The sequence below is a fragment of the Rhincodon typus genome, chromosome 7 (genome assembly GCF_021869965.1).
Source record: "Rhincodon typus isolate 14 chromosome 7, sRhiTyp1.1, whole genome shotgun sequence".
Classification (NCBI taxonomy): Eukaryota; Metazoa; Chordata; class Chondrichthyes; order Orectolobiformes; family Rhincodontidae; genus Rhincodon; species Rhincodon typus.
Window position 1 is genome coordinate 47909888 of NC_063338.1, and position 16086 is coordinate 47925973.

General features: G+C 37.6%; 1 protein-coding gene across 3 annotated transcripts in view; it reads right to left on the reverse strand.

Annotated features, from left to right (window-relative positions):
* The window catches only part of tlk1a (tousled-like kinase 1a), a 133352-nt gene that overhangs the window by 42437 nt on the left and 74829 nt on the right, over nucleotides 1–16086 (reverse strand). For all 3 annotated transcript variants that reach the window (XM_048598771.1, XM_048598769.1, XM_048598770.1), the window contains 6 exons: nucleotides 14298–14390; nucleotides 10190–10300; nucleotides 8555–8691; nucleotides 8067–8255; nucleotides 6003–6069; nucleotides 1609–1706 (listed from right to left, as the gene is read on the reverse strand). In XM_048598771.1, the coding sequence (XP_048454728.1) occupies nucleotides 1609–1706; nucleotides 6003–6069; nucleotides 8067–8255; nucleotides 8555–8691; nucleotides 10190–10300; nucleotides 14298–14390 (695 nt within the window). The remainder of the gene's footprint in view (nucleotides 1–1608; nucleotides 1707–6002; nucleotides 6070–8066; nucleotides 8256–8554; nucleotides 8692–10189; nucleotides 10301–14297; nucleotides 14391–16086) is intronic.

Here is a 16086-nt window from a genome sequence, read left to right on the forward strand (position 1 = left end):
CCCTTTCCTCAGAACTCAGGCAGGGTCACTTGACTCAAAACATTACCTCTGATTTCTCTCCACAGATGCTGCCGGACCTGCTGAGCTTATCCAGCAATTTCTATTTTTGTTTCCGATTTACAGCATGCGCAGTTCTTTCGGTTTTTACTTGGTTAGTCTCAGTGTTGCTGGCCATACCAATTATCATAGATTGCTGAAAATAGCAATCTGGTTCACTAATGTCTTTTAGGGAAGGATACCTCTCTACATCCGATTCCAGATCCACAACAGTGGTGGACTCTTAACTGTATTCCGAAACAGCCCAGTAGATCACTCAGTTCAACCTTAATTTGCAACTGGCAAATTTGCTAGTGACACCCACACCACATTAAAGAAAAATCATTCCATTACATAGTTCTCTCATTTTCAAGTTATACGTATTTATGAACCAATCATAATATTGCAGATGACTAAAAACTAAAAGGAGAGAGGGGTAAGACACCAAGAGCAGGTGGGAGGAGGGAATGAGCTACTTGGGTGGGAGGAAGGGAGACATAACGACCGGGTGCAGGACGGATGGAACAAGAAAGAGAAAGAGAGACAGAGTGCAAACCAGATGCAGGAGGGGGGGGAAAACCAGAAAGCAGGAGTCAGAGAAGAGACAGTTGTGGTTTTACTTCATTATCTGCACACATATTCTAGTTTCACCAATTACTGTAATTGAGTGAATGCTGAACCACTATAAGCTCCATCTTTCCAATAAGACAAAAAGTACAGTGCAAATGCAAAAAACATCTGCAATCTTCAGATGGATATCCAGGATTCCATGGTACTATTAGATGATGACCAGGGGAGTTCTCCACTACCAACCTTTATCCTCCAACCATCAACACTAAAGATCTGGTCATCTAATTTACTGCTTTACGTAAAGTGTCTTACAGCAGTGACCACATTTCCAAAAATACTTAAAAATGTTGAAGAACTGCAAATGCCGGAAATCAAAATCAAAAACAGAAAGCGCTGTGCAGAGAAAGCAGAGTTAATGTTGCAGGTCCAGCAATCCTTCTAGCTAGAAAATAATTAGTATATAATGCTGCAGATTGGGTGGGGGAAGGTGAAGGAGTAAACAATAGGTGGAGATGCAGCCCTTGTCTGGGCACCTTGCAGCCTTCAGGACTCAATATTGAGTTCTATAATTTTAGGGGCTGAGTAGCTTCTCCCTTGCCGTTAGCCCAAATACCCCCCTCAACACCAGACCTTATCATCACATGGGTTATCACAAACAACCCACTGTCAACCACTATTGGTCTCCATTAATAGCTAATGATTCTCCCAGGCTGACCTTTACCCATTACTTTGTCTGCCCAACTGTTTTTGTCTCTCCCTGGGCTCCATCTCCACTCCATCTTCAGTATATATACCAATCTTTTCCCAGCTAAGATCAGTTCTGAAGATGGCTCACTGGGCCCAAAACATTAACTGATTTCTCTCCACAGGTGTTGCAAGACCTGCTGAGATTTTCCAGCAATTTATGTTTTTGCTACAAAAATACTTCATTGGCTGAACTCCTATGGAACTGAGATTTTAGAAAGACAAAGCAAGAAAATTATTTAACATTCATTAACCTACTGTGAACTATCTTCATTATTTATTCTTTTAAGTTCACGTATATGCAGATTTCGGACTCTCTCCAGGCGTTCGAGCTCTGCTTGAATTTCAGCTTCTTCCTGTTGACACCAAAGGGAAATAAATTTGTACACTGCTCAACTATTAGTCATCCTCACAAACTTAAAACCAGCTTTCTGAGAGGGTGTTCAATATCTCAATTCATTCAGGTTATGTAACAAGCACAGATCAGGTTTTAAATTCAAGAGCAATTAACCTGCATTATGAACGAAAACAGAATTGATGTCAATCTAAGTCAAGACCCCATCATCATTTAGATGGGTTTTCAAAGGCAATTTCATTAAACACCAGACGAAAGTCTAAAAAGAAAAAGTAATTCTCCAGAGACTCCAGCAGAATGCGCTCACAAGGTCATAATGAACTGTGATGAAAACAGAGAGACAGCGATTGAGAGATAGAAATGCACGCATTTCAAAAGAAATTCAAATAGACCTGATTAGGAAACTGAATTTATAGATCTTTGTTAACTAAAAGGTCATAAAAATTTTGGAGCTAATCTGGGCAAATGCTGTTAAGATTCTAGGTCAGCTATGATCTCAGTGATCTCATCTCACCTTCTCAAATGCAACTGGGGATGGGTAATAAATGCTGGTTTGGTTAATGGTGCTCAACCACATGAAACATTTTCTTAAATTGAATGTTGGCTCAAAGTTAAGGGGCTAAATGGACTTCTCCTATTCTAAGGGAGATACTTGGGAGAGGAGAAAATAAAGGATAGAAGTGAAAGTAACCCGCTCAGCATGTAATGATGTATTAAGCAGCAAGTTCAAGTGGGAGCTTGCTCTTATTTGCTATGCATATTAACGATCTGGACTTGGCAATTAAGGGAACTATACTGAGAATTTTCTACAATTCCAAACTGAGGGACATGAAAAGTTGAGAAGGATCTCAAGAGGATATAGACCAGAAAGATGAGTACCTAGTTAGCAGATGAAGTCCAAAATTAAAGAAATATAATATACTTTGATGGCCAGAACAAGTAAAGTCAGTACTTTAAATGGATTGCAGTCAGAAAATGTAACTTTTGGTTTTGACCTTAGAGCTAGAGATTTGTAGCAACATGCAAATGCGGAACTTATTAAATATCAGGTGTACTGCGAATCATTTTAGGAAGGAAAGAAACTGGAATGGTGAAGCATAGACTCACTAGGGGATTGCAAGGGTTCAGAGATTAGTTATAAGAGATGTGACAAATGCAGAGTTTTTGTACTGTTGGAGAGATGATTAAGAAATGATTGGATAGATGTCTTCAAGATTGTGAATCAGTTTACAGGGTTGAAGTAATAAACAGTTTCTACTGTCTGGAAAGACAGAAATGAGCATGCATATTTAAGATAATTATAACAAAGGGGAGGTGAGTAAAATATTATTTCATAGAAATTCTCTGCCACAAACCATGAATGAAGCAAGATCCATAAAGACTTAAAAATGGAAATTACAAAGTCATTTTAAAAGTTACTAAAGTGAATGGAAGGGTGCAATCGAAGCTTTCACTAGATTGTTTATGTGGAGAAAATGCTATAAATACTTGATGTACCAAAAGGCTTCTATGCATACTGTACTATGATGATTTTTTTTTTAAAAAATGTAGAGATTGATGCAGCTCTATCAATTAATGAAGAATTCTAACACTAAATTTAAAAATAATTCTGAATGCTAATCTATTTCTGAATTGAACTTCCATTAGTTGAGATGAAAACAGATATAAATATTACATGCTCATTAGAATGACTTTTATGCATTGCTATGCCTTTAACTCAGAAGCTGCAAATTTTTAGATGCGTTAAACAGCAAACAGCACAATCTAAAAGTTCCTTCAATTAAAAATAATGATTCAACAGCAAGATAGTACATCAGATAAATCTATTGTTAAAACATCAGTGGATTGATGGTAAGTTTAAAATCACAAGCAAACGTTTTCTTTACAAGCTTGAAAGAGACTTAGGAGAAATATTGCACAACCTCTTTTTTAAGCTTTCGATATACTAAATACTTAATTTTTTGCTTAATCCCCAATGCTTAGTTGTTTTAGAGTTGGAATTAACAGTTAGTATTTACCTATGCAACTTTAAAACATGTTATGAATGGTTTTGTAGAAGTAATTAAAGAAAAGCATTTAGCAAAATACATTTCTGATGTATTATGTAAAATTGAAATTAAAATTCAAGTAAGCAAACATTGTTACACCATTGTTTTGTTTTGGGACTCCAAGATAAATGGAGAAAAACTCGCAGAAAGGCAAAACACAAAGGGACTTGGTAGTAGTTGTGCATGAAACACAAAGCTAGCACTTAGGTTCAGCAGGTAATTAGGAAGGCTAATGGAATATTGGCCCTTATTTCAAAGGAGTTGACGTGCAAGAGTCGTGAAGTTCTGCAGTTGTACAAGGTGCTGGTGAGACTGCATCTGGAGTACTGTAAGTAGTTTTAGTCCCCTTATTTACCTTATTTGGGACCCTACTCTTTGGAGTTTAGAAGAATGAGAAGTGATTTCATTGAGACATATAGGAATGCAGGGGGTTAACAGGTCAAGTACTGAGATGATGTTCCTTCTCATTTAAGAGCTGGAGACTGTGTCCTCTGATCCTAAAAACAAAGGGGCATCAATCTGAGATGAGAAGGAATTTCTTTTCTCAGAGGGTTGAGTGTCCTTGGAACTCCTTGCTAGACAGCTATGGGGGCACAGTCCTTGTGTATATTTAAGGCGGAGGTAGAAAAGATTCTTGATTAATATGGTTGTATTATGACAAGAAGCTCAGAAGAAAGGGGACAAGATCTGCTCTCAATTTTGCCAATAACAGTCCTGGGTAGTTTAGCAGGTCAAGATTAAAAGCAGACATTTACACCTGTAAGATAATGGCAAGAGCATCTGACATATCTACAAGTCTCACAAGGTGGTGTTAGGAATGTAAGATTTTATAAACAGACTGTAAACGGTCTACTGAAGCTAGAATTTAGTTGGGGACTACAGGATAGCTAATTGCCATTACTACCTAGAAACGAAGATTCATGTGATTCGTACTACCATGGAGATGAGGGGTCTGGGAAGGTAACAGTCCTTAGCAAGGTATCACAGCATCAAGTTACAGGGATTCCTAAAATATTGTTGAAATCTCAGGCCTAAGTCGATCAAGTCAGTATGAATTTGATAGAAAGAAACGAGCAGAAGATAGAGGCAGCTGGTTCTGCACCTGATGCAGGGGAAATGCTGATCCTACTGTTCACCTTGTAAAACAAGAATGAAAAGGTCAGAATGAAATCTCATGTTGATGAGATTGAGGTTCTGAAGATTTAAATGGCAGAAGACTCACCTAGCTTGCACTAGAAAGAAGGAACTGCCAGTAGCCATCACAGAAAAAGTCAGGTCTGGGATTACAAATTACTCAGGTAGGAAAGGAAGGAGGAACCAGGCCAGTGGGAGTGGCAAATAACTTAGGGTGTCAATGTTGTCTGTAGTTTGTGCATTACATCGAATTTTTTAAACTCAAAATTTGTTGTGTAATCCTTCCAGACAGTCACTGGAAATTCAGTTTTTCAAAGCTTTTAGTCTCTAAGAACTATAAAACTTTTTAAAAGAGAATAAATGCTGTCCTTCTTCTAGCAAGTCAATTAAAGGAAAACTCTACTGACATGTCTAATGCTTTATTTCACAGGCAGAGAAAGCATTGAATTATCTTTCAAATATTACGCAAACCATAATCAAAATACAAATAGCAATTGAGAAAAGAGTGTCAGACATGGGTCAGTAGGTGCAACTTGCACACCGAGTCAGAAGATTGTGGGTTCAGCTCTTTTTCCAGGGGTACAAATCGACAATCCAGACGAACAGACTGAGCAATCCAAGGGAATATACATCTTTAGCTGAGACATTGAATTGAAACTGCTTGACCCCTCAGATGAAACCAGTTCGAACAGCAGGAAATTCTCTCCACTGTTCTGGCCAATATTTATCCCTTAACCATCATCACAAACCGATCATTTCATTGATGATTGTGGTATCTTGCTGAGCACAAATTAGCTATCACATTTTCCTACATTACAACAGTAACTATGCTTCAAAAGAATTTCATTATCTGTAAAGCTCTTAGGGAGTGGAGAAACAGGATAAAAATTAAAGCTTTTCTTTTTCCTTTAGCATCAGTTACTGAAGGACTTCAGGAATAGGAAGACAGAATAATTTTGATGGCTGTACAAAATAGATAGATTTGAGTAGGTATTAATAAGGTCAAGCTTTCTTTCTTTCAAGGTCCCGACTTCAACATTCAATCTTATGTCTATGATGTCCCCGAGCCTCCTCTCAACCCTTTTACTTTTAACTGAACACAAAAGTCAACATACCTTCTTAAGATGTCCTAATCTAAGTTTGAAGATTTCTTCCTGTTCATGATATTCTGCTATTGTCAACCTAGTTAAGATGGGAATATCAGAAAAGTATTACCATTTGGGTTAGAAAATCGACTAGAAGCTACTGCAGGAGATATAATTATTAAATTCAAAGTTTATTTTACATTCAAAATAACAGATATATGCCTAGATACTAACAAAATCTTTTTGCATTAAGTCAATTCTCAAAAGATTTGAGGACTGTTAGTTAAGAGAATACAGTCAACATTTTGGTTTAAATCCGAACAATTTATGTTCTTGTTTTTTTTAGGACAATGTCGCATGACATCTAGTATAAAATATTTCCTGTAAACACATAAAATGAGTGAGTATCAGAAATGCTATGTATTAACAAACAAGTCCTACCATTTTTAGAAAATACGGTTCAGCATTATTTCCACAGGATATCAAAATATTGAGCATTATTTGATTATGTTGCAGTAATCTAGGCTTAAACTCAGCCTTTTACCATTGTGACAGAAAAACACGGTAAAGTCACTTATCTATCTGATAAGCGACAATCTTATAAGAATGAAATATTGCAATACAAATTCTTTTCTTATTTCTTGCAATGTTAATCAGTTAATTCCAAACACAAAATCATTTTAAATGGGCAGTAAGATGACAAGACAGAGGAGCAGAAGTAGGCCATTCAGCCCATCAAATCTGCTCTGCCATTTAAGATAATCATGGCTGATCTGAGAATCCTTAACTCCACTTTCATGTCATCTATATAACAGTGATTCATTAATGATTAAAACTCAGTCCATCTCAGCCTTGAATATATACTGAACAACCCAACATCAACAGGCTCCTGCGGTACAGAATTCCACAGATTCAATATCCTCAGAAGAAACTCCTCCTCACCTCTGTCTTACATGGGCGTCCTCTTATTCTGAGCTTACACCCTCTGGTCCTCGACTCTCTTATAAAGGAGAAAGAACCTCTCTACATTTAATCTGTCAAGTCCTCCAAGAATCCGTATTGCAATAAGCACACTTCTCAGTCTCTGATGAGTACAGGCCCAATTAACTCAACTTCTCCTCATTAACAGGATCATTCCCTACCCAAGGTCAACGTAGAAAATGTGTGTTCTAGGATTCAGTAATAACAATTTCCTGATTTGCTGAAAAAAAAACTAGATTTTCTAAATCTCCCAAACTCAGCTTTAACTCCAGTGGGGAATAGAGTAGCCAGCATCAGGGCAAATTGTAGCACTGGTTGAGGGGGAAAGTACATTTGATGACCAAGCCTTTGTCCGGTGTGGTGGCATTCCAACTTGAGTCAAAACAACCTGCCCCAAGCACAAAGTCTTGGCAAATGGAAAACAGAGATTTGATTTTGAATTCAGAGTTTATTCAGCAGGACATTTGTATTTCTTTTTTATGGGGGCGGGGAGAGAAAGAGGAGGGGTAATAACCTACAAAACAAGCTGTCAGAGCTCAGGAATTTCCTGCAGTAAGCAATTATTTCTGATATAAAACAAGCCATCTCAAATTACCAGGTTCACACTCAGAAGCACATTTCAATTAAATGGTCCAACTAGGATTGCAATCTAGTTGTGTTCAAGCCAATTGTGGCATAACTACCACTAAACAGGTATGAAATTGTCAGTGTACACTGTTAACACTGAGTGTTCAATTCCTAAAACAGACTATTGATACAGACAGGACATTCATACAAAGCAGGTTGAAATTAACTGCACACTTAAGTCTGTGCCAGTTTCATTCACTGCCCAGACTTGTTGAATGGAAGCACACATTTCAGACAGTTTGTAGAAATCTTGTAAACAATATTTATTAAATAAACAAGTAAAACCCAAAAAAAACTATTTGCTACAGAAGTTATGTTGGAGACATCAAGAGCTTGAAAGAGAACCGAAACGCACTAGTACAGCTGCCATATGCAGATTGTGAAGACCATTTGCTGATTTAGTTTTTGATCAGCAGAGACCACTGCACACAACAGGCTGTGTAATTTTATAAGACATGTTACAATAAAACACAAAAAGGAACTCACAACTGTGGAAGGTTTGGTCTAACAAAAGGATCATTTTCAGCACCATTGACAGCTTTTGTTTTGCGCTGTTTTAGCTCAGAGTTTGCTGCTGGAGTCTGCAAATTTTGAGTTGGAGGAGGCTTTCTCTTTGCCAGCAACTTTCTTTGTCTTTCTATTTCTTCCCTCTGTTGATTTATCCATTCCTGTTGTCTGTATTTAGAAGTTAAACATTAAGATAAATTATAAGCTCATTTTAGGAATAACAACAACTCTCACTTGATGTTGCTCACTCATTTAGGCAGAGGTTAGTTTATATCTGCAAGATATTCTGCTTGATAATGAAGCCGAAGAGTGAGAGGTATTCAATGGAGATACTAACAGTGGGGGGTGAATAACTAGTGTCACAAAAAATAGCTGGGGTTTGTAGAAATGTGTGATTAGAGAAATAAGAGGGGCAGAAGGAGAGAGAGGTGGGAACAAAGAGGAGCTAAGGAAAGATTTATACTTACTTTACAAGATTCTGAAATGCATAGCCATCAGTCCATTGCTCAGTAAACGAAGCACCATGTCGCACTGTTGTGAAATGCCCCAGTCGTAGCCTATCCTGCATACTCTTCTCTCTGCTAGACTGCTTCTCTTGTTTACTCTAAACCGCAAGAATCATGTTTAAATTATAATTTACAGCAAATGGAATGATAAACTAATAAGGCATTTCATTTCAAAGCTCTTTCGTCTGGTGCTCTTGCAAAGGTGACCTCTGATAGAGGAGTAAATACTACTATGCAATGGCTACTAATTGGTCAATTAATACTTGATCGCAATTATACAAAATAACATTTATATATTAACAGTAAACAGAACAAATATCAAATAAGATGGAGATGCATAGCAGTCAAGATGAGCACGTCACGGGCAGTTTACTTTAAAAGAAGGTACCATTTCACACGTGGCACAATTTTACCTATCAGATAAATCAAGGATCTTCTAACAAGCTTACCGAAGGAAGTGTCAGATACATCAGAAATTTTGATGTAAGAATAAAAACATAAACTGTATAGAGCGGTAGGAGTATTTTCTTTCACTGTGACAGCTAAGGAAGGGTGAGAGAAGGAACCTTGAAGTTTAATGCAGAGTTTAGCCCAAAACCAGAAACTTCAAGAGTTCAAACTCATAAACCTAGTTTCTTCATAACTCAATGAAGGTCCATTCACAGTTGAAAAACCCTTGTTGTTACTGTTCTTGTGCAACTTCAACAAAACCGTGACAGATGGGGTTCAGTGAAGTGTGAGGTTACTCATCAGTGTAAAGCAGATTTAGAGGGACACAGGAGTCAAAAACTAGGGGGAACAGGTTTACGGTGAGAGGGAAAGGTATTAAAAGGGACCTAAGGGGCAATTTTTTCATGCAGAGGGTGGTGCGTGTATGGAACGAGGTGCCACAGCAAGTGGTGGAGGCTGGTACAATTACAACATTTAAAAGGCATCTGGATGGGTACATGAACTGGAAGAGTTTAGATGGCTATGAGCTAAATGCTGGCAAATGGGACTAAATTAATTTAGAATATCTGGTCAGCATGGACATATTGGACTAAAGGGTCTGTTTCTACATCTCTATGACTAAGTGCACATGTAGCTAAAAGCTCGTTCGAAGGTTAAAAACAAAAGTAACAAGATCAATGGAATATTAGCTGTCTTAACTAAAAGGTAAATGTTACGCTTTATTCATACAAAGATTAGACAAAACAGAGAATACTACAATCAGTTTTGGGCATTGCATTTTAGAAATGAAGCGGGTTCAGACCAGATTCACAAGAAAGGCATATTGATGAACAGGGTTAGATAATGAGGACAGTGGAATAGAATAAGCTACACTCCCTGGTGCATTGTGTATTCCTTAAGTTTCAATCAAAATGGTTAAAGGATTTGATAAAAGTAAAATAAGGAAGATAAACTATTTCTTCTGGTAGAAGAGTTTACAGCAACAATCTTGAAATGCATGCAAAGCAATTCAAGAGTTATGTCAAAAAGGATTTCTTACACAAACTGTAGTGAAAATTAAGAACATCCATCCCAAGACTAATAGTGGAACAAGCTTGAGGAGCTAAATGCCTTCCTCCTGTTCATACAAGATAAGGTTCTACTTACCTTCTCAATCAATAACTTTTTGCTCATTGTCATACACTTGTTTAATCGTTCCTTGTACTTTTCAAGCAGTTTTTGCTGTTCATCTATTTGTCTTCTTAGATCACAGTTGGCCTGACAAAATGCCAAATAATTTTATTAAAACTATACAAGTTATAATGAAGCAAGGACAACATTGTGACATTTGCATATTTTTATAACCACATTCACAAGCTTGTAAATTGCCTAAAAACTGTAGATTACAGGTTCAAGAAACTTGAGCTTAGGCATTAGCAATTTTGAACAACTTCAATTTAAAAACATTTTGCATTACCCAAATGTTCAAATACAAACAGAATTATATTCTTTTAAAAATGAATTGAGTGAGATGATTATACCATACCATAGCGATCCATTTTCTATTGCATATTGCTCAATGAGATTCTCACATAGCATTAAATATAGTGAAAACTTATTACAAACTAATTCATATATTGCAAGGTTTGAATATAATTTGCAACAATGTCTCTTGCTTGAAGGTCTCTTCAATTTTAATTAGTAGAATTTAATAGCTGTGCTCTTTCTCCGATTACCTGAATCTGAAAAAATTACTAATTGCTCATTAAAACAGACAGGCTCGTATAGCAGCTTCACAACTACTGGATTCCATGAAACACTTTACAGGCTACAAATCAGCACAAAAATGCTGGGGGCATAAGAACGGATGCCATCCATCCAAGCCAAACACCATTCTGACTTGCAACTATATTGCTACCTCTTCTGTGTTCCATAAGGAACATAGGACAGCAACATAAATGGGAGCAAGAAGGATGGCAGGCAGCAGGGAGGATTTTTCATGTCACAGCAAGCCTGCACATTATTCACACTGAAATGTATTTGGACCTTTGCCATACTAGATTGAAAGTCAACTATGGATAAACACAAAATATGGCTGACACTACATCAAAGTGGATGAAATGTTACTATTTTTTAAATTTGGTGGAGTAAAACTCTTGGAATTAGACACCCTTCTAGGAGAAAATGCACTATTCATCCCTCCATTGCTTCATTAATGACAACCTTCTGAGTTCAATTTGCACTTCTTCAACAGATTATTGATTGTTCAGGAATTCACAGTAAAAATATGGTCTCAGAAATAACAAGCATTTCATGGTGTGCACTGATTGCCTCTTGATCATGTCAGGAAAGCAACTGTAAAAAAAGGCACACAATGGGAGAATCCAAAGTTAGCATTTTACAACCACATTCTACAGTTAGCATTTGAGCTGCCAAATTCATACATTGACTGTAAGCCTTCAAGAACACGGTCTGAGATGCGTACGGGAGCACTTTTTTTGGGTAAGGGTGTGGGGAAGAAAGTAGAGAGAGGAGAGCGGGCAGGGGCTTACCATAGTGGCTCACTGGCAGAATTCTATTCCGAGAGCAGCATTCAAACTTTGGTTGTATAAGAGTTAAGGTTGGTTGGTTGAGGTCAACAATGCAGAGAGTGGCAACATTGTGGACCATCTAGAAGGTGCATTGTTGTAATTCACTAAGGCTCCTCCAACAGCACTTTCCAAACCAAAGACCTCTACCCTCTTTAAAGAGTTAGTGCAGCAGATGCACGGGAACACCAACACTTACAAGTTTCTGCTAGGCCAAACACCACCCAGAAATTGTATTTCCATTTCTTCACAATCACTGGGCCAAAATCCCACAACTCCCTAGCAACTCTGTGGATGTCTCTACGCTCCAAGCACTGCAGCATCCAAGAATGCTGCTCATCATCATCTTCTCAAAGGCAGTTAGGGATAAGCAAAAACGGGGGCCTAGCTTGTGATGTCCAATGAAAGAATAAATAAAAAGTAAAATGCTTATATGCTGCTTTCCAAAACAACAGTCTCAGAGAAGAACCAGATTATTTTATTATGCCACTGCACTTAAAGCATGAAAATGAATGTACACTCTACAGAGGCAAAAAAAACACTTGGTTCCAATTAGCTTACGAATGTTGCTAACAAAGGGGAGCAGGAAACAGTCATGCACACCACATAGGATGCAAGTGAGATACTTTTTGTTTATAAAATCACAGTACAATCTTATACTCATAAAATCAAATGCAAAGTTTCTTGCAACTGTATTTGTAGTTCAGGTAAATAACTACTTTAAGGGAAGATGAACTACATTATACAGCATAACTTGACTGGCCTTTAATAAATAGCCACATGAAAACAAAGTAAACTGCATTTCAAGCTGATGCCCATCAAGAACATGACATGGAGTTGGATTTAAGAATTATCAAAAGAAAAAAGGGCAGCTGCTCATTTTAAAAACCTATTCTGAAATGGTGGAAGCAATAAATTAAATGTTCCAGGGCCCCTCCTCCTTCTGTTGTACATAAGCACAATAATTTGCATTTACATTGCATTTTTAAGATATTGGCCTGGATTTTGCAATAGAAATGACGACAAAACTGTCAGCGTTTGCTATTATTTCTCTGAAACTGACAGCAAATTCTGGAGCACAGAGTAATGTAGAAATTCTAAACTTGCTGTCAATAACTCTATACCTTTCCATGTAGTGTGCTGTTGAACTCTTCCTAGCATGCAATCAATTAAAAATCATTGAACTGATGAGAATTTCCATTATCATGCTATTAGACACGCCGTAACAACTCTTGAAAAAGCTGCACTTTATTGAAGCTCTAGTTGCACCCTGGTCAATAATGTGCAAATTTCATGACGTCCACCAAACTACCTCATATGGATCTGAAAATGTAATTTTAAAGCTTTTGGTAAGTCAAAATTCTTGGTTGTAATAAAAACTCCACACTTTGTATTACGTTCATAACATTTAGCTTCTATTTTAATCCCATATGCAAGCCCCATTTGTCTCATTATTAAGTTGCACAGATAGAAAGAAAGGAATTGGAAAAATCCAGCAGATAAAACAATATTTGCAAAGAAAATCAGAGTTAGTATTTCAGGTTGATGACGCTTCATCAGAACTGAAAAAAGAAATGCAAGAGTTTGAAGATAGTGGAGGGGTGGGGGAGCAAGACAAATGGAGAAGGCCTATGATGGTATGGAGTCCAGAGGAGATTAACTTTTTTTAAAAAAAACTTCATGATGTAACATCCAAAATGAGTGGTAATGTACATAGTGAAGCACAAAGGTTGTGTTCAAATGAGGTATGAATGTTATATAAAAGCCATCTGAATGCAGCATGAAGGAATAAAGAAAGATCAGGTAACATCTCTCAAGTCTAGTGTCCAGTTCTGATCAACTAGCCACTCGTCCATGGAGTGATGTAGAGAAAAGGCACGAGCCTGATTTCTGCTATCAATGATGAGAATTATTAAGAAAGACTGAATTGTTTTTCAGCCTTAGGTGGATATATCTGTGCTGATAAAAAAAAGTGCATTAAAAATGTACACAGAAGTTGTGAAAATTACTCAATAGTAAAGTACCTATGCAGGACAAGAATATATAGGCTCAAAGTAATTAAAAGCAAAATCATGAAAGAAGTTGCATGATAATTCAAAGACTGTTACTGAACACAGTCTACTTCTGTTACTAGACTTTTTTCTTCTTTGAAATTAATCTCTATCATTTGGCAACCTATTTATATTTAAAAATTGTTAACACCTGCCTTCTAGCCACCAGCAAGTGGAAACAAGTATATTATCAGTTATCAATAATACTGGATGTTGTGGCTGACCAATGACGATTTTAAAAATCCACCTTTTTAAATGTAATTAGCATTACAAGCACCCTTACAAATTTGCACTGGACTACCATCTGCACATCAAGATTTAGATGGTCATTTCCTTTGCCAACAGTTAACTAACAGTTTAAAAAAAAAACAAAAAGAACTGCGGATGCTGGAAATTAGAAACAAAACACAAATTCCTGGAAAAGCTCGGCAGCATCTGTGGACAGAATTCAGAGTTAAAGTTTCGGTTCCAATGATCCTTCTTCAGAACACGAAAGGGTCACTGGACCCAAACCGTGAACAAACCTAGTTTATTGGCATTTATTTAATTATCTAAATAATGTTAGCTCGGAAAGCCACATGCATTTTCATAACGCTGGAGCAGCCAACAGATCCAAGTATAAACAGGATTACTTACTCTCAGTAAGTCATCTATTCTGCCTTCTTTCTTCTCAAGGTCCAGATTCTTATTGCTTTCAAGAGCAGCCAATTTTCCCATGGTGAGTTCAGTCTTCATATAAATAAAGAATTATTACAAATCAGAAAACGCTAACCATGCATACAGCAGAGGATAACAATTTTGAATTGTGTACTTGAGGACCACTTACTTAACCTGCAAACTGTAACTAATTTATAACATACAAAAAAAGGCAGTCTCAGAATTCTAAAAAGGTATACCACCTGCAGGTGGCACTGTAAATTCAACATTGTTTCTAATTTATTGGTGTAACGAAACACTACCTCACATTGCAAGAGTGTAAATGCTAAGAAATCATGCAAGCGGCCTGTTTTTGATTTAAAAAAAACACAACTAGTGGCCTCGTGGAAAGTTCAAATTGAACAGTGTACTAAGAAAAACGTCAGAATACTAACAAAGACATCAGAAGTGGAGGAACAGTAGAAATGTTCCAATGGCAAGACATAACACAAGACATGTCACAATGCCATGAAATCCCAGGAGATTGTAACTTCTACTCTCCCTGCTCACCACATCGCCAACAAAAGTTCAGGAAATAACCACATACTGTCCAACATAAATTGAGCAAGACACAGCACCAAAATTTGTTCAAGAGTTTTGAGAAGATTTGTAGTTCGGTTTGTTGTTGCAGTTGTTGACTTGCTTGTCGAGCTGATAAGTTTGTTCGTACATGTTTTGTCACCATGTTAGGTAACATCATCAGTGTGCCTCCAGTGAAGCGTGTGTTCTATCCCACTTGCTATTTGTGTATCTTGGTTCGTTGGGGTGGGTGGCATCACTTCAAGATTTGTTTCTTAGTGGTTGGTATATGGGGTCCAGCTCTAAACGTTTGTTAATGGAGTTCTGGTTTGAGTGCCAGGCCTCCAGGAATTCTTTTGCATGTCTTTGCTTGGCTGGTCCTTGGATGGCTACATTGACCCAGTCGAATTGGTGTCCCTCTTTATCCATGTGTATTGAAATGAATGTTAATTGGTCATGTTTCTTGATAGCTAGCTGGTGTTCATGAATCCTGATGGCTAGTTTCCTTCCACAGTGCCCTATGTAATGTTTTAGGCAGTTTATGCATAGTATCTTGTAAACAACGTTGGTTCTGTTAATTGTAGTTGTTGGATTCTTTATTCTCATCAGTAGCTGTCAGTTTGTGGGCTACCATGATTCCTAGCGGGCGGAATAATCTGGTTGTCATTTTAGATATGTCTGTAATATATGGAAGGGCGACTAGTTTATCTGGTCACGTTGTGTTGTTCATGTTGTGGTCTGTCGTGTAGGTTTCGACGGACTATGCTTTTCGGGTAACCGTTGTTTCTAAAGACGCTGTACGAGTATTCTTCCTCCGCTTTGTGTAGTTCCAGGGTGCTGCAGTAAGTTGCAGCTCACTTGAACTGTGTTTTGATGCAGCTCCGTTTGTGGTTATTGGGATGATTGCTGTTGTAATTGAGTACCTGAACCGTATGGGTGGCCTTCCTGTGTACACTGGTCTGGAGCTCATCTGTGGCCATATATTCAACCATTACTAAATAAAAACTGAAAGAACTGCGGATGCTGTAAATCAGGAACATGAACTGAAGTTGCTGGAAAAGGTCAGCAAGTCTGGCAGCACCTGTAAAGAAAAAAATCAGAGTTAACATTTTGGGTCCGGTGACCCTTCCTCAGAACAGTTCCGAGTCTGGGTCACCGGACCCGAAATGTTAACTTTTTTTTTCTTCACAGGTGCTGCCAGACCTGCTGA